The sequence below is a fragment of the Nycticebus coucang genome, chromosome 7, assembly GCF_027406575.1.
Source record: "Nycticebus coucang isolate mNycCou1 chromosome 7, mNycCou1.pri, whole genome shotgun sequence".
NCBI classification, from domain to species: Eukaryota; Metazoa; Chordata; class Mammalia; order Primates; family Lorisidae; genus Nycticebus; species Nycticebus coucang.
The window spans coordinates 86,766,899-86,790,780 of NC_069786.1; the positions used below are offsets into that span (position 1 = coordinate 86,766,899).

The 23,882-nt window shown below is 36.6% G+C and overlaps 1 protein-coding gene and 1 pseudogene across 6 annotated transcripts in view; one reads left to right on the plus strand and one right to left on the minus strand.

Annotated features, from left to right (window-relative positions):
* PMS1 (PMS1 homolog 1, mismatch repair system component) overlaps positions 1–23,882 on the plus strand; it is a 128,184-nt gene that overhangs the window by 103,185 nt on the left and 1,117 nt on the right. For all 6 annotated transcript variants that reach the window (XM_053598365.1, XM_053598369.1, XM_053598364.1 and 3 more), the window contains 3 exons: positions 4,622–5,101; positions 10,854–10,984; positions 23,290–23,450. In XM_053598365.1, the coding sequence (XP_053454340.1) occupies positions 4,622–5,101; positions 10,854–10,984; positions 23,290–23,450 (772 nt within the window). The remainder of the gene's footprint in view (positions 1–4,621; positions 5,102–10,853; positions 10,985–23,289; positions 23,451–23,882) is intronic.
* On the minus strand, positions 5,296–7,734 carry LOC128590872 (heterogeneous nuclear ribonucleoprotein A3-like; annotated as a pseudogene).

The window sequence follows — 23,882 nt, forward strand, 5'->3', positions numbered from 1 at the left end:
AGCTGGTCTTTTCTGCACTATTTTTTTCTTGTTTTCCTCTCTTTTTCTTTAGTGAATTAGAATCGAGATTTAAGCCAGGCACCTTGTTTTGGTGTCTCAGTTTCACTTGTAGTAGCTATGCAAAGCTACTATGCAGTAGCTGTTTTAAGTATTGCTACTTAAAATAACTAAGAATAACATTACAGTTGCAATATCATTGAAGATGATAAACTTTGAATTAAAAATGTAATGTTTAGTTCACAAAAACATCATTTGAATTGACCACTGGGGAATCAGGATTAATATTTTCCATTCAAGTCACTAAATCCTTTAATGACATTAAGCATAAAGGTAGCAGCTGTTTTTACTTAACATTTACTTAATATTCCTCGAGACATAACTTTTTATATTTCCCAAGGAACTAATTAAATTGACTTCTTGTGTAAATCAGATTAGTACCATGTGTGGAAATTTGCACATTGTAATTAATTACAAATGGGACCTTTGTCTTGAACTCATTTTCCACTGCAAAGGAAAAATCTTGAATTTGAAAGTCTAAGAGCTAAAAATACTTATTTTTAGTATCCGGTGAAAGTAAACTGTTGAAAATAATGTGTTTTAAATAGCTAATCCAGAACTTCAGGTTCTAAGTAGACTTGGGAAAAAAATTTTAATTCTAAAAATTGTGGACATGGCATGGTAAGTAACCAAAACAGGCATTTTTTTTATGTGCGGGGTATCCCAAAGGTTGCCATAAATAGGAAAAAGTAACAAACTCTTATTTTATATTATTTTTAATACTTTTATATATCAGCACAGAAATATTTTGTGAATATTTCATAAAATTTTGAAATGAATATTTTGTAAATGAGAGTACATCTAGTTACAATTCCCCATTTTCCCTATGTATTATGTATTTTTTTAACATTCTTTTTCAGGTAGCATTTCCGCATTTAACAAACACATAGTGAGAGCAAATTAAGTGTCACGCTGTGGTCTCTTGTCTCTTAGTGTCATTTTTAACATTTAATGCAGTTCTCACAATATTATCTTTTTTATTTCTTAATATATCAAAGTTTATTCTTGAAAATGTTATATGCATGTAGTATAATTTAGCCAGTTTTTTTTTCTTTTTTTTTCAAATTTCAGATTAATATGAGGATACATTTGCATTTGTGACGTAAAGTCCAAGTTGTAGTTTCCTTCACCAGGAAGTATGCCATATACCCATACGTTGTTCTCTTGGGGTGGGTACTTGCCAAACCCTCTCCCTACCCCCTTCCTACATTGGGTTTTCATTCAACTGAGCACATAGTTGTTAATCTACTGGTTTCAACTTAGTATTGAGCACATGTGATGCTTGTTTTTTCATTCCTGTGATACTTAAGAGAGTGTTCTCCAAATCCATCCAGGTTGTTAGAAAAGATACAAAATCTCCATCTTTTTATAGCTGTATAGTATTCCATGGTGTACACATACCACAGTTTATTAATCCATTCATGTGTTGAAGGGCCTTTGCATTTTTGTAGTTGTCTGTCCCTTGTCTGTACACCCACACCAGCATCAGCTGTTTGGGGACCTGTCGATGTGAGCCATTCTCACTGGGCTTAGCTGATATCTCAAAGAAAGTGGTTTTAATTTGTATTTCTCTGATATTAGAGACAATGAGCATGTTTTCATTTGTCCCCATGAGAGAAGTTAATCAGCTCTCAATGGGGGGGAATTTTGTATATACATATATGCATTTATATGTATGTATACATATGTTTGTGTGTATACATATATAGTCTTTGTACCTAGTCCTTTTGGCCAAAAGTGGCCCAATTTGTGTGTGTGTGTATAAAAGAATTTCATTTTCCAGACTTTCTTTTTTTTTGTTGGGGATTCAAGAATACAAGATGTGTCACACATTGAGACCCCACCCCCCTCCCTCCTTCCCTCTCTTGTACATTTTTTCATATAGTTCATTTTTTAATCAATAAGTAACATTTACTTGTATAAATACACCAAAATTTGTTTATTCAGTTGCCAGTTGATTTCCAATTTGGGACTATTAATGAAATTGTGTTAGTTTCCAAATTTTGGGCTTTCCAAAATATCTTATTTCTAATTTATTTTGTAATGGGTAAGAAAATACTAAGTTAGATTTCAGTCTTTGAAATGTATTGGGAGTTAAGGCCCAGCATATGGCCTATCTTGATAAATGTTTCCTATTCACTTAAAAAGAATCAGGATTTTGCAGTTGCTAGATGGTAGTGTTCTAAAATGTCAGTTAAGTTGAAGTAGTTGATAATGTTCCTAAAATTATCAACAGCTTTACTGTTACTCATTTATTTGGTCTAGTTCTGTCATTTACTGAGGGACAGAATTTTTTTTTGAGGGAGGAATATTGAAATCTTTAACTGTGATTCTGGATTTATTTCTGCTTTTAGATCTATAAGTTTTCCCTTCATGTAATTTGAAGCTCTTTTTTTTTTTTTTTAACAGATTTTTAGGGAGTTTATGAACTTTAGGCATTTAAGTTTTCTTTTTTTTTTTTTTTTTTTTGGCCAGGGCCGGGTTTGAACCCGCCACCTCTGGCATATGGGACCGGCGCCCTACTCACTGAGCCACAGGCGCCACCTGTAATTTGAAGCTCTTAATAAGGCATATATGCGTTTATATTTTTGCCTTTCTAACAGCCTTGTTTGTCATTGTGAAATGTTTCTCTGTATCTCCAATATTCTAGTCTTGAAATATACTTCATCTTATAAAACTATTGCCACTCTGGCTTTCTTATGCTTACTAATTGCATGACGTGTCTTTTTTCACTGTTTTATGCTATCTGTGTCTTTATATTTAAAGTATAACTCTTGTGTAACTCCCGTAGACACATGAAGTTGGGTGTTACATTTTAAATGCATTTTGATATTCTTTGCCTTTTAATTGGAATATTTATTCTATGTGATAATGGATATAATTGGGTTTGAGCTTGCTATTTTTTCTATTTGTTTTCTTTTAGTCCATCTCTGTTTTGTTTCTCTGTTCCTCCCTTTTTTAGGGGGGGTAGTAGAGGACTTTGGATTAAAAAAATGTTTTAGTGTCTAATGTTAATTCCTGTCTTGGCTTTCCATTATTTTTTGCTTTAGAGATTGCATTATACATTCTTAATTTATCATACTCAGGATAATAGTGTACCATCTCACATAAAATGTAAAAAAAAATTGTAAGTTTAATTCCACTTATATTTGATATCATTCTTTAATAGTATAAATATACTGGCAAAAAATTCTCATCTTTTATCTGAAAATGTCTGTTTCATCTTCATTCAAAATGTCCTTCATTTTGAAGGACATTATTACAGGTTATCAAATTCTTGGTTCTTTTGTCTGAGATGCTTTTTTACTTTTCTTCAGTCACTTTCTGTTAATCCGTATTCAACTTTGCCATCTGATCTACTGTTAAGCCTATCCAATGACTATTTCATTTCCAATATTGTATTTTTTAGTTCTAGAATTTCCACTTCCATGCCATTGTTATTTATAATTTCCACTAATCTGTTGAGATTTCCTCTTCTGTTCTCTCACTGTGATCATCTTTTATGACCTTAAACATTTATTAAAAGACATATTTTTAATTTCTTTTTGTTAATTCTAACATTTCAGTCATCTTGAGGTTGGTTTCTGCTGCCCACTTTTTCTGTTGACCATGACTCTCTTTTTCTTTCTTGAATGGTAACTGTAGATCGTATGTATGATGGGCATTGCATACGATGTATTTAAAACTATGGATTCTGTTATCTTCTTTTGAAAAGTGTTGACTTTTGTTCTACTGGGCATTTAAATTACTAACAGAGTACCTGGGCTTGTGGAAGCTTTTTTTATGCTTTGTTTGGGAGAGACTGTTCCAATTTTGTCCTTAATCTTAGGGCAGCTTCCTTAGTTCTAGGACATTTTTTTTTTTTAACCTTAAGATGTTGCCCTTTTCCATTTTTAACTGAAAGCCCAAAGTGTTTACCAAACCTTAAAACTCTGAGGAGTTCAAACTCCAGACTGTTTCCTCTACAATGGGCAGCATCCAAAATTTCTGTTCAACTCATTTAGCCTTCTAATGGTCATTTTCCATGGCTCCCACACATGGGAATTTCTGGGATTTTCTTTCTCAATTTCCAGTTGTTCTGGTAGCAAGAAGCTGTCTGTGTTCTGATGATTCAGGTTAAGAAGAGTGCAAATTTCTGTTTGAGTTCCTCTTTTCTTTAATACATTTTCCTTTGTCATTGATAGATCTGGAATACTACATCTTTACTTTTTTTTTTGGAGACACAGTCTCACTTTGTCACCCTCTGTAGGGTGCTATGGCATCACAGCTCACAGCAACCTCCAGCTCTTGTGCTTAGGCAATTCTCTTGCCTCAGACTCCTGAGTAGCTGGGACTACAGGCGCCCGCCACAACACCCAGCTATTTTTTGTTGTTGTTGTTGTTGCTGCAGTTGCAGTTTGGCCGGGGCTGGGTTTGAACCCGACACCCTTGGTATATGGGGCCAGTGCCCTACTCACTGAGCTATAGGCACCTCCCCACATCTTTACTTTTTATAAAATTTACTTCAGATAGTTAATTATTTCTGATTATGACCTCACTAGTTCTATTTTATCTCTGTTCGTAGATATGAAGAGAGGGCTGCTAAAGACTTGGAACGATACAATGGTCAAATGAAGAGAGCCGTTGAACAGGAATCACAAATAACATTTAAAGATGGCAGAAAAAAGATAAAACCCGGCACATGGAATTTAGCACAGAAGCGCAAGTTGAAAACCTCGTTATCTAATCAACCAAAACTCGATGAGCTTTTTCAGTCCCAAATTGAAAGAAAAAGTCAAAATATTAAAATTGTACAGATCCCCTTTTCTATGAGAAAATTAAAAATAAATTTGGAGAAACAAAAGAAATTTGACATAGAAGAGAACAATGAACTTTGCCTAATTCACAACCTCAGGTTTCCTGATGCATGGCTAATTACATCTCAAAGAGAGGTAATGTTGTTAAATCCATATAGAGTAGAAGAAGCCCTGCTATTTAAAAGACTTCTTGAGAATTATAAACTTCCTGCAGAGCCACTGGAAAAACCAATCATATTATCAGAGAGGTATGATGCAGTAATACAGTTTTTTAAATTCTAGAAACGTTTATTAATTTATACTAGTTTAGAAATTGAAGATTAAAAGTTGAAAGTGTTTCCTACTAGGGATAAATGGAATTCATCTAAAGAAATCTTTTAAAATTTGCTTTCTAATCTTTAATGTAATTGTTTATAAATAATTGTAGAATATTCTAGATAGTTCATGTCTGTATGTAATGAACCTCAAGCTCACATCTCTAAACATTAGTGACTTTCCTAAGGTGATTTTGAATTTAGATTGCATGACTTTCTTCCACTGTGTACCCTTTAACATTTTAAACACAAACCAAAAGTAGAATTATAAAACAAACACCTTTATCAACAATTATCAAGATGCTACCACATTTGCTTTATTTGTCCTTTTATTTACGGTATGTCCACATATATTTTCTTAACTTTGCTATAGTAGTTTGGAACAATTCCCCCTCCTGCATCTTTCAGTATCTCTCCCTCTCTCAAAAGAGGCTATTTTCTTACCTAACGACAATGCGTTTCTCATAACTTTTACACAGTAATAATTTTGTGGAGTTGTTCTCATTGTCTCAAAGTGTCTTTTCTTACTAATTTTTAATTTAATTTGTACCTGAACAGGATCCTCAGAATACATTTGGTTATGTCTCTTTGAAGCACACTATTGACTTATTATCAATAGTGAGTCTCTTGTTCAGTGGAGTATTCCACTTTTTATATTTGTCTATTTGGTTCCTTTTGGTGGTGTTTAACTTGTTTTTTTTCTCCCCCGTGTTTAATTAGAAGTTAGCTCAGGAAGATTGAATAGATTTTAAGATTTTACTTTTGGGTAAAACAATTGTTTTTATCCATTGATGATTGTTGCCTTGAATTAATTATATTATTTGTTACAAAGTGGGGCATGTCCCTTATCTATATGAGCACATTACTTTCTGTAAAAATAAAAGATCAGGGATTAACAACCTATTAACATTTCCCTTTTTTACACTTAATACCTTTTTAGTCTGACATGAGTAGAAAAGAATTATATGACAAAGGAGATTAAAAACCTGAAATTTAAAAATATAAAAATTTGTTCTCTAGGACATTATAAAATAAATATTTTCAGAATTTTCTTTTTTTTTTTTGAAAAGTTAAAAATTCCTTAATTTTTTATTCCTGGTACCACTACCACAATTTATAGGGCAATATACCTGATGTAATGAAAAGAAAAAGACAAAGCTACAACAGATAAAAGACCTCAGGAATGTACATCTAATTGACACTACATTGCATTAATCAATAGCTGCACTTTTTGCAAACTGTGGCTATGACAGTCCTGAACAAGAAGGGTTTCCTGTTTTAGCTGCAGTAACTTTTCTGACTACGGATCATCGTTCCTTCTGTGGCATATTTTTACAGTTCCTCTAATGCATTTGGGACGACTGTCTCAAAGTACCCTGCAGCTTTCCTGACAACTCCTCGCTCTCTCTCCTGCTAAGAACTGTAGCCCTTTTATGTTGTTTTTAGAACCTTCTGCTACCATATCCACCACTTCCACCACCAGATCCATAACCACCACCATATGGACTGCCCGAGCTTCTTCCAACAAAACTGCCCCCTTTCATGGGTCCATAATTTGATTGCTGTTGTCCACTATAATTTCCAAAATCATTATAGTTCCCACCACCACCATAGTTACCTCCAAAATTTCCTCCTTCATTGTAACCATCATATCCTCCTCCACCACCATATCCGCCACCTTGGTTTCCATATCCTGGTCCACCACCACCACAGCCCCCTCTACTACTGTAACCAGGACCACCGCCATAGTTCCCACCGTCACCTCCAAATCCATTGTATCCACCATCACCTCCTCCATAACTACCTCTGCTGCCACCACCTCCACCACCATATCCTCCTCTTCCACCAAAGTTTCCACCATGACCAAAATTACTTCCACCACCTCCAAAGTTTCCTCCCCGACCCATAAAGTTGCCAGATCCACCTCCACGACCTCTTTGCGATCCAGCAGACTGCATCTCTTGTTTAGAAAGGGCCTTTTTCACTTCACAATTGTGCCCATTAATAGTGTGGTATTTCTGAACAACAATTTTATCAACAGTATCATGATCATCAAAAGTTACAAAAGCAAATCCTCTCTTTTTTCCACTCTGCCTGTCTTCCATAACTTCTATGGTTTCAATCTTGCCATACTTTTCAAAGTAGTCTCTCAAATTATATTCTTCTGTATCTTCTTTAATACCACCAACAAAAATTTTCTTCACTGTGAGATGGGCACCAGTCTTTACAGAATCCTAGAAACAGCTCTCTTTGGTTCCACAACACGCCCATCAACCTTGTGTGGTCGAGCACACATTGCTGCATCCACTTCTTCCACACAAGGGTAAGTCACAAAACCAAAGCCCCTGGAACGTTTTATTTGGGGATCTCTCATTACCACACAATCTGTGAGTGTGCCCCATTTCTCAAAATGTTCTCTTAAACTATCATCTGTAGTTTCAAAGCTCAGACCACCAATAAACAGTTTTCTCAACTGCTCTGGTTCCTTTGGATCATGGCCCTCCTCCCCCCGGCGACAGCCGGCCGGAGTCGGGCTGGGGGCGACCGGGCGGCGGTTTTACCTCCATTTTGAGACCGGACTCGCCTCTTCCAACTCGAGTTCAATATGGGACCGATTGGAAGAGGCCTATTTTCAGAATTTTCAAGAATAAAGCAGAAATCATTTATAAAATGTTAAGACTCTTATTAAATACAGTGCCAGAAGGAAAAACAATAGAACCAGACCACAAAAAGTCTGTTAAATCTGTCTTTATAAATAAAGTAATAGCAACCACATTAACTAAAATCCAGTATCTTTTGTAGTATACTTGTAAGATTGGCTTAGGGAACTGTTGGAGGAAGAATTAGAAAACAGTGTGTTAGACCATATTAAAACAGTTTAAAAGCCTGATAGTATTCTTCTCTTTCTTCTCCCCAGAATAGCTGGGGCATGTCTGAATTTGTGTACTGGATTGCTTTTCTGGGTGATATTTGTAAATTTTCATTTAAATTTCAAAAATCTTTTTTGTGCCTGTCCAAATTATAGAGGTTAAAAAATATTTTTCTATGTGTTATTCAAAAAATAAATATATACAAAAGAAAACTATTATTTTGGGCTCATACTAGCCTAAAAATAATCTTTTTAGCATAAATGAAGAAAATTCAAAAAATTTCCCCCTTCTTTTGAAGTGTGGCATCCCTTATCACAGTTAATGATACAAGTTTTCAACCGATTCCTCCAATGTAGACAGAGTAATTATAGGCTGGGCTGAGGTTTTCTAATTGTTTCTATAGCTTAACTCTGAATGGAGTAATTAGTTAGCTATAAAATAAAAAGAGCTCAATAAGAATGGGTAATGTTTATTGAGCATTTATTATATGATAAGACCTTTGCTGAGTCTTTTTGTGATCTTTATAGCAGTCTCATGAGGCAGTCATTATCATTTTATAGCTGAAACTAAAACAGAATGACTAAATAATTTATGTAGGCTCCCTCAGCCAGTAAAGAAGCAGTGGATCCGAGATTATAGTCTAGACAGTCTGTGACTGTGGAGCCTGCACCATTAATTGTTAAGCTATATCATTATCATCACTACCACTACCCCCAGCTCTCAGATTGATTTTTGGCATATTGGTTAGGCAAGACATAGCACACTGGATATATAATCAAAGCTGTCTTCTCTGAGATGTGTGCTTTCGCAGCCAACGGGGGTCTTCAGCCTTTTAGAGCTGATAAGCAAAGATACCATCTGTTCATTTACTTTTTCAACTGTGCAGGGGGTTGGGGGGGTGTAGGATTGTGATGAATTAACACATCATCCTGTATTGAAACTTAAAACAATGCTTTGTGCACCTAAGATGACATCTACCATGTGGTAGGCACCCAAATATTCATTGAGTGAATGGAAAAAATGGTAACCATGAACGTGTCAATCCCAACAGAAACCTTTTTGTAATGACTGTTTGTCGGGGTCCCGCCCTGGGGGCCGGGTCCGCTAAGACCTGTGGAATTGGTGCAACCAACTGAAGAAATAGAAAGTTAGGAACCATAAAGATAGAGACAGGCGACACAAAATAGAATTTTCAAAGGTGAAAGCTCAGGGGACCACCACCCATTTGTGGGCTCCAGTGAGTGACCCCAGAGTTTCTGTTCCATTCAGTTTTTATTCAAATCTGCTAACCAGGTGGTCAGCTGAGGGAGGCAACAAAGACATCAGCAGTTTCTCTAAGTGAGCATATCAGCTTCTGTTATTATTATTATTAACTTTAAGGATTTGAGCAATTTTGAGGAATCTGAAACTTGAGCCTTGTGTGGGGGAAGCCTTCTGTCTGGAGTCAAACGCACAGATTCCTAGGGTGGTGTTAAACTCCGTTAGTTCACTGTGGAGTAAAACACCACTGGCGTCGATCTCTGAGGAATCAGTGGGAGAGAGGCATTTTCCTCTCATCACCACCACAGAGGATTTTCCTCTGCAATGAGGGATGTAAGCCTTCCTGCCCCTGTCTCTGGGCTCAAGCTGTTCCTTTGGTCTCTGCCCCAGCCAAATGCAAATCTCCACAATGGGTATTTGCTTTGTCTGTTTAATGGGCAGGAAATGACTTAGAAGATGTATCTTTCCTAGGACTTGTCATAGTTTCTTCTATGACCATTATTTTCCTTAGAGTGTTCACAGACTCAGCAGGGGCATTTGTGTAAGCTGTATCCACAATAGGCCAGAGTTTCAGGAAAGGCTGGAAACGTGTTCAGATAAGAAATTTAGCAATGGCTACCTTAAAGGTAAATTAGCTGACTTTTCTTTGTTCTGACTCCTTCAGCTTACTTTTTAATTTTCCCTTTTTCTGGATGTGCTCTCCCCTGCCTAGAATGGGGTCTTTGGTTCCCATTCTGCCTGCAACTGTTTTGTTATACAACACCCTGAAAAAGCCTAAAACCAATGTGCCAGGTTGATTTGTACCCTAGATAATCTTTGGCTTCTCCAGAATTGTGCACCATTCGGAATCATTTCATGGGCTACCTTTGACAAAGATGCCATGTTTACAGTAGACTGAAGGAAACTCTTCCAAGTTTTAAGTTGAGTAATGTATAAGTTCCTGGGAGAAAAAGATACACATTTATCTTTTTGTTACTGAAGAAACTTTGACTAGCAGCTGAAAAGTGAGCAGGATGGACCACCTGAGTAACTTGATAGTGTGTTACCATGTATGTTGCAAAGGTATAAAGTGGCATTACGTGTAGTTTTCATTTGCATTTTATTTAGAGAGAGCCATTTTTAAATTTCACATTGAGTTTGTAACATTCTAAAAGGTAGAAATTATCTTTTGTTTTCATTCCTTCATTCTGTACTATGTATATTATATGCAATAGCTCCAATAAAATATTAACAGAAATGTAAACAAGTAGTTTCTCACGGGGATACTTAGACTTCTATATTTGGGTTAATAATGTTAACATTTTGAAAAGGGCCCTTGGAGACCAAGCGCAATGACTTACATCTTTTATCCCAGCACTTTAGGAGGCCAAGGTGGGAGGATTGCTTGAACTCAGGAGTTTGAGGTTGCAGTAAGCTATTAGGATGCCACTGTATTCTAGCCTAGGCAACAGAGTCAGACCCTGCCTAAAAGCAGGGAGGGGGCTTGAATTAACTTTTTTTTACAAATCCTCATTTCATTTTGTGCATTTATTAACAGGCCATAATTTCTTTTTCAGTCTTTTAAATGGATCTCATTATTTAGAGATTTTATGTAAAATGACAGGAGATGACCAGAGATACAATGCATCAGCCTACCTGTCTGATCCTCGTCTTACAGCAAATGGTTTCAAGATAAAATTGATACCAGGTATGATAATGTAGTTTGATATTTCCTGAATTGGAAAAATAAGTCTTGATCTAAGAATTACAGTTGCGTTTCACAGTTTGTAGATAATCATTCATGATGTATTTTGTCTCACTACAAGTACAGGGTTGGCTGTATAAAACCAGACTTATTTCAAAAAGATTACTCTGCCTGAAACAAGCAAATTTATTTAGTCCAGTGTCTTGTATTTGCATTTTCATAACAGGTAGTTTTGTAATTTTTGTCATCCTTTGATATAGTAGTGAAACTTACTCCTTTGTTTAAGTTATTAAAATATTCCTTTAGATGATTAAACAGAAATAAATATGTAGGATACCAGAAAGACCTAACAGAAATGGACTTCTTTCCTTTTTATGTACATATGTTTTTTGTTTGTTTGTTTGGTTTTTATAGTTTTGGCCAGGTTTGAACCCACCACCTCTGGGGCCAGCGCCCTACTCCTTTGAGCCCACAGCCACTGCCCATATGCATGTATTTTGAGACAGAGTCTCACCCTGTTGCCCTGGGTAGAGTGCTATGCCATCATCAGCCTCTGTAGTAGCTGGGGCTTAGAGGCATGTGGCACCATGTCCAGCTAGTTTTTCAATTTTTAGTACAGATGGGATTTCACTCTTGCTCAGGCTGGTCTGGAACTCCTGAGCTTGAGCAGTCCACCTACACTGGCCTCCCAGAGTGCTGGGATTACAGGTGTGAGCCACTACCATTCCTAGTTTCATCTTTGCTTTTTTAAAAGCATTTACTTGTTTTTCCAAGTAGATATGTAACATTAACAGTCTTATTTAAAGAGTGAATACTGTGTATTGCTGAGTACAGTGTGCACTTTTTTGCCCATGTTTTTGAGGGGAAAATAAGGGTGCACATAATACATACATGGATAGTACTAATTCTATTTTTATATAAATGTTTTTAATTCTTTTATTTGTGCTTCTGTGTTAAAAGTATAACCCTAGAAAGCAATAACAATATTCATATATAAAATAATATGCTGGAACATAGTGATCAATTTGAACTTATGAGGAACTTGAAGGAAAGCATTTTTAGCTAATGAGCAATGTATTTCTCTTCATATGCTGTCCGTAGGAGCTAGCACCCACCTTTTGATCCTTTTACAAAAAAATTTTTTTTTTGCAGTTTTTGGCCAGGGCTGGATTTGAATCTGCCACCTCTGGCATATGGGGCTGGCGCCCTACCCCTCTGAGCCACAGGCGCTGCCTCAATTTTTTTTTTTTTCTTTGAGACAGAGTCTCACTATATTGTCCTCGGTGGAGTGTCATGGCACCACAGCTCACAGCAACCTCCAAATCTTGGACTTAAGCGATTCTCTTGCCTCAGCCTCCCAAATAGCTGGGACTATAGCCACCCACCACAATGCCCTCTTATTTTTTTGTTACAGTTGTCATTGTTGTTTGGCAAGCTCCAGCAGAGTTTGAATCCCAGTGTATGTGGCTGGTGCCCTATTCATTGAGCTACGTACGGGCTCCAAGCCACAAAATTCTTTTGTAATACAAAAATAACAGCTTAAATATAAACAAATAAAAATTTGAATTAAAAAAATGAAAGATTTTTTTCCTGAAAGGGCCAAAAAGTAGAGGTGCATTATACACAGCAAATACTGTAATTTGAGTTCATGGCTCTGCTAAAAGACTAATTAAACCTCTTCACTTAGTATGTAAATTCACTGGGTGGATAGAATAAAAAGAAAATTCATCTGGCCAGGAGACCTCGGTTCTCTTGGCTAGCTCCTCCTTGTTCTTTTGTAGTTTCCTTACTGAACTGCCTCCTGCCCTGGCTTCCTCTGGTGTCAAAGGGGCACCCTGGCACATGAAGAAGGGCTCCACTGTTCACTTGCCTCTAAGCTGTTCATGCCCAAAGTGTAGGAAAACAGAGTTTAACCAAACTGTATTCGAAGATTTTTAAAGGAATATGGTGTTCCAAACTTAAACTGATTTTACTTGATTTTTACAGTTTTAAGGATACCCTAAACTTTTTACCTCCTACCTCAATTTTAGATATAGTAGAAGCTCCGTAGTTGACCTTCTCCTACATTGACCACCTTCTTAAGTTGACCGAGGCTGAATGTGTATAGGCCTTGTTCTTTATGTTGACCACCTCTGTATGTTGATCAGGTTGTTACAGTCCCTTGGGTGCTCAACTTACAGAGCTTCTACTGTATTTAAACTTGGGCCCGAGGAAACCAAATCTCAGCACTGCCATTTAAAAATATTTTGTTTTGGGAAAAATCAGTTGGCTTGTTTCCTCATCAGTAACAACTAATAATTATGGAGTACTTATTACATGCACAGCACTATTCTAAGTATTATATATGTTAATTGAATCTCTAATACCCCTATAAAGTAGGTTCTATGACTGTCCTCACTTTTGTTTTTAAATTTCAAATTAATAATGATATAAATTTTTAGGTTACATTCTTCTCACTTCCAAGGTAAAGTCTTGGAAGTGAGAGGAGTTGTAGAGGAGCCCCTCACCCAGGTGGTGTGCTGAACACCCTCACATTGTCCCCCCTTTATTGATGGGAAAATCAACGGACAAAAAGTTAAGTTTGCTCAAGGGGACACAAGTAGTGGTAGTACTAGGATTGAACTAGGCAATTCTTTAGTGCCTAGTCTTAACTGATTTGTTATATTGCCTTCCTACAAAAATGGGGATATTTACTTCATGAATTAGTTGGGAAATTGACTTCATGAATAATTTGTTAACCAAGGTTAACAATAAATTAGTGAGCATAGTATTTGGCAGTGGTGGATGTTCAAATATTCTCTTTTTTTCCCCATCTTCCAGCCTGCACTTTAGGACCTGAACTGACTTGTAGTCATTTCTTTTAGTCCTAGAAATCTTCCTTTCTCAGGGTCCCTGGCATCTTCTTAAATTTATTCGAAGTATGAAGCTAAGTGAGTATATGCATATGTAGAAGATATTTTGTTCTTTTTCGGGGTGGGGGGTGTATTTTCTTCTTGACTTAATTCATTTTTCTAATTAGCTACGTGCTGTTGGTGGCAGGTGCCATTTTCCCCCCATGAAATATGTTATCAAAACAGTTTGTTTTTTAACAATTGAGATAACTGTCCTGTCTGTTCCAAGAACAAGTTTATTTTGAGCTACACAGTAAGTTTATGTCTGACAAATGCTTTCAACTCTTAGCTTGTTGATAGTATTTTTTAAGTCTTACTGAATTTCTGATACTTCACATGACACCAAAGTTACAAAAATGATTAAAACAATCATCTACAATCTGACTTGATTTGATTGGAATTAACTTTAGGTTATCATCAATGTATTTCCCTTGTCTGTAGAAGATCAAATTAAAGATATTTATGTTTTCCTTCTTTTTTTTGTCTTTTCACTTTTTAATTAAATTGTGTTTGCTTAAGAATTATTTCTTACAGTGAGAGTATTGTCGTATTCTTGCCAGTTGTCACAAAACATCTTTGGATAAGGATAAGAGTATTTGAAAGAGAGAAAGAATTCATCTGGGGCGGTGCCTGTGGCTTAGAGAGTAGGGCGCCTGCCCCATATACCGAGGGTGGACGGTTCAAACTCGGCCCTGCAAAACTGCAACAAAAAAATAGCTGGGTGTTGTGGCGCGCGCCTGTAGTCCCAGCTACTCAGGAGGCTGAGGGAAGAGAATCACCTAAGCCCAAGAGCTGGAGGTTGCTGTAGGCTATGACTTCATGGCACTCTACCAAGGGCAACAAAGTGAGACTCTGTCTCTTAAAAAAAAAAAAAAATTTATCTGGCTTAAGGAAAAAACTCTGAATATGACACTAAGAACTTTTTTTTTTTTTTAATTAAATCATAGCTGTGTACATTAATGCAATTATGGGGGTATCATGTGCTGGTTTTATATACAATTTGAAATGTTTTTTTTTTTCGTTTTTTTTTTTAATTTTTACATATACATGTGTTAATTAGGTTTCCATTTTTTTGCCTTCACAAAATTAAAAAGACTTGAAATTTAATAACAATAACAATGTTTAAGATAAGGACTAGAAATAAAAACCTCATAAAGAACGAACGAACATAAATACATTCAGAAAGGAATCAGACAACTGCTACATCGAAATATTAAGCGATAATAATAATGCAAAGAAAGTAACACTCACATTGTCAAATAAGAGTATGTCTGTTATAGAATGTTTTGACTCTGAAATTCAGTATAGAGTCATCAATTAACTTATTATTTCTTTAAGTAACAAAACGTAGACAACTAATATTAATAAAAGTAAAAGATAATTTCAGAAAACAGATCATGCTGAATCTTATAGACAATAGAAAAAGAAGAAATACATCAAATATTTTCATCAATCTGGTTAACATAGCCTTCACAGGATTTTCTTAGTTATTGTGTTAAGACATTTATATTCTACACTTAGTAAATCTCACATGTAGGAGGACTTTGTTTTTTGATGGAAATAGCTTTTTATCTTGCTTCAATAAGAATTTCGTATTTTAGGAAGTGAAGACTTATCAAACCACTTATTCGTTAATGTATTTTCTCTGAAAATTGGGAAGCATTTTACAGAAGTTTATGGAAACTTTTTGAAAATGTATTGTTACATAGTTCCTAATGTCTTGAAGTTTTCCATATTTGAGTTTTGCAAACATTAAAATATTGCTCAATTTCGGGCGGCACCTGTGGCTCAGTCAGTAAGGCGCTGGCCCCATATACCGAGGGTGGCGGGTTCAAACCCTCCCCGGCCAAACTGCAAAACCAAAAAAAAAAATAGCCGGGCATTTTTGCGGGCGTCTGTAGTCCCAGCTACTCGGGAGGCTGAGGCAAGAGAATCGCTTAAGCCCATGCGTTGGAGGTTGCTGTGAGCTGTGTGAGGCCACGGCACTCTACCAAGGGCCATAAAGTGAGACTCTGTCTCTACAAAAAAATATATATATATATATTGCTCAATTTCCTTATTTGTGGCCAAATATTTTTTGCCCATTTCCACTAGTAATTCTGTGAAATGTGTTTAATTTTCCAGGGCAAGTATACATAGTATTAGACTTTTTAATCCAATCATACTGTAAAACTTTTAGAACGAATAACAGTTAAAAGTCTCCTAGAAGGATTTTTTTTTTTTTTGGAAACAGAGTCTCACGATGTCGCTCTCTGTAGAGTTCTGTAGTGTCACAGCTCACAGCAACCTCCAACTCTTGAGCTTAAGCAATTCTCTTGCCTCAGCCTCCCAAGCAGCTGGGAATATAGGCACCCACCACAGTGCCTGGCTATTTTTTTGTTACAGTTGTCATTGCTGTTTAGCTGGCCTGGGCCAGGTTTAAACCCGCCAGCCTGTGTGTGTGGCCAGCGCCCTACCCACTGAGTTACGGGTGCCACCCTAGAAGGATATTTTTAGAAATTTTCATATCTGTAAAAATATGTAAAAGAGACATGAACTAGAACACTCTGCTACTACTTTTTTTTTTTTGCCTGTCCATATAAACTTTTGAATCTCATTTAAGCTCCCCCTGTTGATCACATTCATTTTATCTCCCTTCATTGACTTTTGTATCTCATTTCTTATACTTGTTGATATATCATATATTACTGTCCAGTTGTCTCCTGAGGAAAACATTAGGATACTTTTTCTCTAATCTATTTTTTTTTTATTGTTAAATCATAGCTGTGTACATTAGTGCAATCAAGGGGTACAATGTGCTTGTTTCATATACAATCTGAAATATTCTCATTAAACTGTTCAACGTAGCCTTCATGGCATTTTCTTAGTTATTATATGTAGACATTTGTATTCTGCATTTAGTAGGTTTCGCCTGTACCCATTCTAAGATGTACTGGAGGTGTGGCCCCACCCATTATCCTCCCTCCATCCTAACCTTCCCCCTCCCTTCCTCTCCCTTGGCCCTTTCGCCATATTCTTGTGCTATAGTTGGGTTATAGCCTTCATGTGAAAGCTATAATTTAGCTACATAGTAGGGCTGAGTACATTGGATACTTTTTCTTCCATTCCTAAGATACTTTGCTAAGAAGAATATGTTCCAGCTTCATCCATGTAAACATGAAAGAGGTAAAGTCTCCATCTTTCTTTAAGGCTGCATAATATTCCATGGTATACATGTACCACAATTTGCTAGTCCATTTGTGGGTCGATGGGCACTTGGGCTTCTTCCATGACTTAGCAATTATGAATTCGGCTGCAATAAACATTCTTGTACAGATGTCTTTGTTATATTGTGATTTTTTTGTCTTCTGGGTATATACCTAGTAAAGGAATTATAGGATCAAATGGCGGGTCTATTTTTAGATCTCTGACTATTCTCGAAACATCCTTCAAAAAGGAACGTATTAGTGTGCATTCCCACCAGCAATGTAGAAGTGTGCCCTTTTCTCCACATCCACGCCAACATCTCTGGTTTTGGGATTTTGTTATATGGGCCACTCTTAACTGGGGTTGGGTGATATCTCAAAGTAATTTTGATTTGCATTTCTCTGATGATTAAGGATGTGTCTGTAGATCGTGCGTCTGTCTTCTTTTGAGACGTTTTTCTTCAAGTCCTTTGCCCACCCTGAGATGGGATCACTTGTTCTTTTGTTGCTAATACATTTGAGTTCTCTGTGGATTCTGGTTATTAAACCTTTATCGGAGGTATAACCTGCAAATATTATCTCCCATTCTGAGGGCTGTCTGCTTGCTTTACTTACTATGTTCTTGGCTGTGCAGAAGCTTTTTAGTCGATCAGGTCCCAGTAATGTATTTTTGATACTGCTTCAATTGCCTGGGGAGTCCTCCTCATAAAATATTCACCCAGGCCGATTCCTTCAAGAGTTTTCGCCTGCGCTTTCTTTAAGTATTTTTATAGTTTCATGTCTTAAGTTTATATCTTTTATCCAGTGAGAGTCTACCTTAGTAAATGGTGAAAGGTGTGGGTCCAGTTTCAGTCTTTTACAGATCACCAGCCAGTTCACCCAGCACCATTTGTTAAAGAGGGAATCTTTTCCCCTGTGGATGTTTTTAATTGGCTTGTCAAAGATCAAATAACGGTAAGTAGCTGGATTCATCTCTTGGTTCTCTATTCTGTTCCAGACATCTACTTCTCTGTTTTTGTGCCAGTACCATGCTGTTTTGATCATTATCAATTTATAGTACAGTCTCAGGTCTGGTAGCGTGATTCTTCCTGGTGTGTTTTTATTTCTGAGTAATGTTTTGGCTATTCAAGTTTTTTTCTTCTATTCCATATAGAACAAAGAATTATTTTTTCAAGGTCTTTAAAGTATGACAATGGACCTTTAATAGGAATTGCATTAAAATTATATATTACTTGGGGTAGTATAGACATTTTAACAATGTTGATTCTTCCCAGCCCTGAGCATGGTATGTTTTTCCATCTGTTAACGTCTTTAGCTATTTCTTTTCTTAAAGTTTCATAGTTCTCTTTATAGCGATCTTTCAATTCCTTTGTTAGATAAACTCCCAAAATTTCATCTTCTTTAGCACTACTGTGAAAGGAATAGAGTCCTTGACTGCTTTTTCAGCTTGGCTATTGTTGGTATATATAAAGGCTACAGATTTATGGGTATTGATTTTGTAGCCTGAGACTTTGCTGTATTCCTTGAACACTTCCAAAAGTTTTGTAGTAGAATCCCTAAAGTTTTCCAGATATACGATCATGTCATGTGCAAAGAGTGAAAGTTTGTTCTCTTCTGACCCTATGTGGATATCCTTGATCGCCTTTGCTTCCCTAATTGCAATGGCTAAAACTTCCATTACAACGTTAAAGAGCAATGGAGACAATGGGCAACCTTGCCTGGTTCCTGATCTAAGTGGAAATGATTTCAATTTAACTCCATTCAATACGATATTGGCTGTGGGTTTGCTGTAGATGGCCTCTATTAGTTTAAGAAATGTCCCTTCTATACCAATTTTCTTAGGTGTTCTGATCATGAAGTGATGCTGGATATTATCAAAAGCTTTTTCTGCATCAATTGAGAGAATCATATGGTCTTTATTTTTTAGTTTGTTTATGTGCTGAATTACATTTATAGATTTACATGTATTGAACCAGCCTTGAGACCTTAGGATAAATCCCACTTGGTCATGGTGTATAATTTTTTTGATGTGTTGTTGGATTCTGTTTGTTAGGATCTTATTGAGTATTTTAGCATCAGTATTCATTAGTGATATTGGTCTATAATTTTCTTTTCTTATTGGGTCTTTCCCTGGTTTGGGGATCAAGGTGATGTTTGCTTCATAGAATGTGTTGGGTAATATTCCTTCTTTTTCTGTATTTTGGAAGAGGTTTAGTAATATAGGTACTAGTTCTTCTTTAAAGGTTTGGTAGAATTCTGACGTAAAGCCATCTGGTCCTGGGCTTTTCTTTTTTGGGAGATTTTGTATAGTTGATACTATTTCAGAACTTGATTTAGGCCTGTTCAACATTTCTACTTCGTTCTGGCTAAGTCTTGGTAGGTGGCGTACTTCCAGGTATTGGTCGATTTCTTTCAGATTTTCATATTTGGAGAGTAGAGTTTCTTGTAGTATTTGTTAAGGATTTTTTGAATTTCTGAGGGGTCTGTTATTTCATCATTACCATTTTGATTGATGAAATTAGAGATTTTACTCTTTTTTTTCCTGGTTAGGTTGGCCAAAGGTTTATCTATTTTATTGATCTTTTCAAAAAAACCAAGTTTTAGATTTATTGATCTGTTGTATAATTCTTTTGTTTTCAATTTTATTTAATTCTGCTCTAATTTTGGTTATTTCTTTTCTTCTGCCGGGTTTGCAGTCGGAATGTTCTTCCTTCTCCAGTTGCTTGAGATGTCCTATTAAGTTATTAACTTCCCCTCTTTCCGTTTTCTTGAAGAATGCTTGCAGTAGTATAAATTTCCCTCTTAGGACTGCCTTTGCAGTATCCCAATCAACTGCCTTGATTGTTGTTTTGTTCCAAAAATTTGGTGATTTCCTTCTTAATCTTGTCTATAACCAATCTATCCTTCAGCATAAGGTTATTTAGCTTCCATGTTTTTGTATGGGTATGCAGATTCCTGTTGTTATTGAGTTCCAACTTTTATTCCATGATGTTCTGAGAATATGCAAGGAATAATTTCTATTTTTGTAAATTAACTGAGGTGATTTGTGGCCTAGGATGTGGTCAATTTTAGAGTATGTTCCGTGGGCTGATGAGAAGAATGTGTATTCAGTTTTGTTGGTATGAAATGTTCTGTATATGTCTGTTAAGTCCAGATGTTGACTGGTTACATTTAAATCTAAAATTTCTTTGCTTAGCTTCTTTTTTGGAGGATCTATCCAGCACTGCTAAAGGGGTGTTAAAATCTCCAACTACTATGGAACTGGAGGAAATCAAGTTGCTCATGTCTGTTAGAGTTTCTCTTGTAAATTGAGGTGCATTCTGGTAGGGTGTATAAATATTAATAATTGAAATCTCATCATATTGAGTATTATCTTTAACAAATATCAAGTGTCCATCCTTATCTTTCCTTATTTTGGTTTGTTTAAAGCCTATTGCATCTGCGAATAGGATTGCTACGCCTGCTTTGTTGTGCTTTCCATTTGCCTAGAGTATAGATGACCATCCCCTCACCTTGAGTCTATATTTGTCTTTAATGTAAGGTCAGATTCTTGTATGTAGCAGATTTCTGGATTGAGTTTTTCTATCCAGTCAGCCAACCTGTGCCTCTTTAGAGCACAATTTAAGCCATTCACATTAATTGAGAATATTGATAAGCCTTTCAAGAGTCCAATGAACATTTTTAATCCTTTTGTGACTGTGGAAGTTGGAATTTGATTAAAATTTTCTGGGTGGGTTTACTTTTGTGGTGGAGCATTACGCTGGTCTTTATGGAGGATAGGTCTGAGAATATCCTGGAGAGCTGGTTTAGTTGTGGCAAATTTCTTCAACATGTGAATGTCATTAAAGTATTTAATTTCTCCATCATAAATAAAACTCACTTTAGCTGGTTACAGGATCCTGGGTTGAAAGTTATTTTGTTTTAGGAGATTAAAAGTACATGACCATCCTCTTCTAGCTTGAAAGGTTTCAGCAGGAGATCTGCAGTTACTCTAATATTCTTCCCCTTGTAGGTGATGGTTTTCTTTCATCTTGCTGCTTTCAGAATTTTCTCCTTCTTATTAACTTTAGTGAAATTGATTATGATGTGTCTGGGGGATGTCTTATTCAGGTTGAGTTGTGCTGGAGTTCTGAAACTGCTATCTAAATTTCAGAATTTCTTGGTATGTCTGGAAAGTTCTGTTTCATAAGCTCATGGAGAGGAGACTCTGTACTTTGTGAAGCCACTTCATCGCTTTCGGGGATCCCTATAAGATGAATATTGGTTTTCTTCGAATTATCCCGGAGCTCTTTGAGAGAGTGATCTGTTTTTGCCCTCCATTTCTCTTCCTCTTTGAGAGTTTGAAAGCATTTGAAAGCTTTGTCTTCAATGTCAGAAATCCTTTCTTCTGCTTGCTCCATTGTGTTACTGAGGGATTCTACTGTGTTTCTCAGATCTTTGAGGGCTGCAACTTCTTGTCTCAATGCGTCAAAATCTTTGGTCATTTGGTCTTTGAATTCATTGAATTCTGGAGACATCTTTTGGTGTACTGCTTGGAATTCTAATTCGATCTTATTTGCTATCCAGATTCTGAATTCGTTTTCTGACATCTCAGCTATTTGTTTGTACATGGGATCTTGTGCTATGTCTGCCCCATTGTTCCTTGGGTGAGTTGATCTACTCTGATTATTCATATTGCCAGAGTATTTCCCTTGATTTCACCTCATGATTGTTTTTCACTGTTGCCTCTGAGCGTCCTCAGAGTTGGGGAGGTGTCTCTCCAAGATTAGACTCCAGCAGGTTCACTCTGTTGTTGGTGGATCTTTGTAGTGAGTGACCCTGTGTACCTCCTCTGGGGCTGCCCCAGCCAGGGAGTTCTGGTTGTGGGAGAAGTTCTGGACTGGATCCAGCAACAGGGCGGCGGGTGGTGCACACGGTTCTGGGAGTGCCTGGCACCCAGTGACTTTGGCACAGAAGGCCCACGGCTCCAGCAGTCTCTGGCCAGGAGAAGGGCTCCGCGCAGAGGCAGGGAGGGCTCTGGGTGGTACGTGGCCACCAGAGTCCCTGGCCAGACGAGCGGCCTGTGTGGAGGCAGGGAGAGTGCAGGAGGGAGGAGGCGGGGTTGTGTGGCTCCCCGAGTTACTTGTCAGGGTTTGTGGAGGCCCGGCAGGCGCCGGGCGCAGCGCAGCTCTTACCAGGGTCCAGGAGGGTGCTGATAGCGGGTTGTGGCTCAGCTCTTCTGGAGGTCCGATGGGCGCCCTCTCTCTAATCTCTTACCATTGCATCTGACATCTAGTTCAAGGAACTAATATATAAGTAAGAAACAGGTAAGAGATTGGATTATTGCAGTTTTAGGATCTAAAATTCTTCAAGTTGCATCACATCTTTTGTTTTTGTTGCAGTTTTTGGCTGGGGCTGGGTTTGAACCTGCCACCTCCAGTATAAGGACTGGCACTCTATTCCTTGAGCTACAGATGCCGCCTCTGGCATCTTTTTTTTTGTTGTTGTTAATTAATCCATTGATAGCTAACACTTATCCAAAATTGGATCATCTCTTTCTTCTGGGTCGATTATATGGACTTTTATGCTGTTTTCCAAAATCATATAAAGCTAAATTTGATGCTTTGAAATGTGTGCTCTTGTGGATTATGTACCCAGTTAAACCTCCAGTTCTGTAACTAGTTTTTAGTTTTAATTTAATCACTAATAAATAACATATCAGTTTTTTAAACATTATCCTGGTAAAATACTTTGAACAAACATTAGTATTTCATTTCTTCAAATTAGGAATATATTAGTAAGTTACTATGTGACTATTTTTATGATTTGTAAGTTGAAATAATCACAGAAATAATTCAGGCCTTTAAATTAGATATTAAAACAGTAAGATAGATTTTGAAAAGCAGCAGTTGTTAAAACACTTAAACCAGTTATATTTTAATAAATATCATGGGACTCCATTTTCTCTCCAAAGTAAGAGATGTTCTAAACAAATGTAAGGAGCGGAACAGTAATAACTTGGGATTAAGTGAAATTATATAAAGCACATGTGGTGTCAGTGAGCACTTATGACTTAATGAGAAATCCTGTGGGAGATGACTATTTGTTCTCCAACTAAGGAACAAAATTTTATCCTGACTATATTAAATTCTAATGAAAGTTCACTAAATGCTTTAATAGGAATTTTGTTTTTAATGGACATGTTCTGGAATATAATTTATACTAAACTATGTGTTTTTATTTTTTCTTTTAGGAGTTTCCGTTACTGAAAACTACTTGGAAATAGAAGGAATGGCTAACTGTCTCCCGTTCTATGGAGTAATGGATTTAAAAGAAATTCTTAATGCTATATTAAACAAAAATGCAAAAGAAGTTTATGAATGTAGACCTCGAAAAGTGATAAGTTATCTAGAGGTACACATTAATTTATATGTAGATTGGCTAGGTTTTAAGATATTTGTTCTTATTAAAGTAATAAGAGGCTTCAAAATAGTAAAGCAGTTTTTGTAAGAAGGAACACTGTTTTAAAAAGCCCATTAAAAGTTTCACGTCATAAGCTCAGCATCATGGTAGGCACCTGTAGTCTCAGCTACTCAGGAGGCTGAGGCAAGAGGATCACTTGAGCCCAGGAGTTTGATGTTGCTGTAAGCTATGATGCCACACTACTATTATACCCAGGGGATCAGAGTAAGACTGTCTGAAAAAAAAAAAAAAAGTTTCACATCCTAGACTGGTTTTGGTAAACTTTATCATGGATTCTTACCATAACATTATTTCATATTCAGGAAGACCTTTGTAGATGAAACATTTTGTGATGAAGTTCTTTTTTTTCTTTTTTAATTTCCA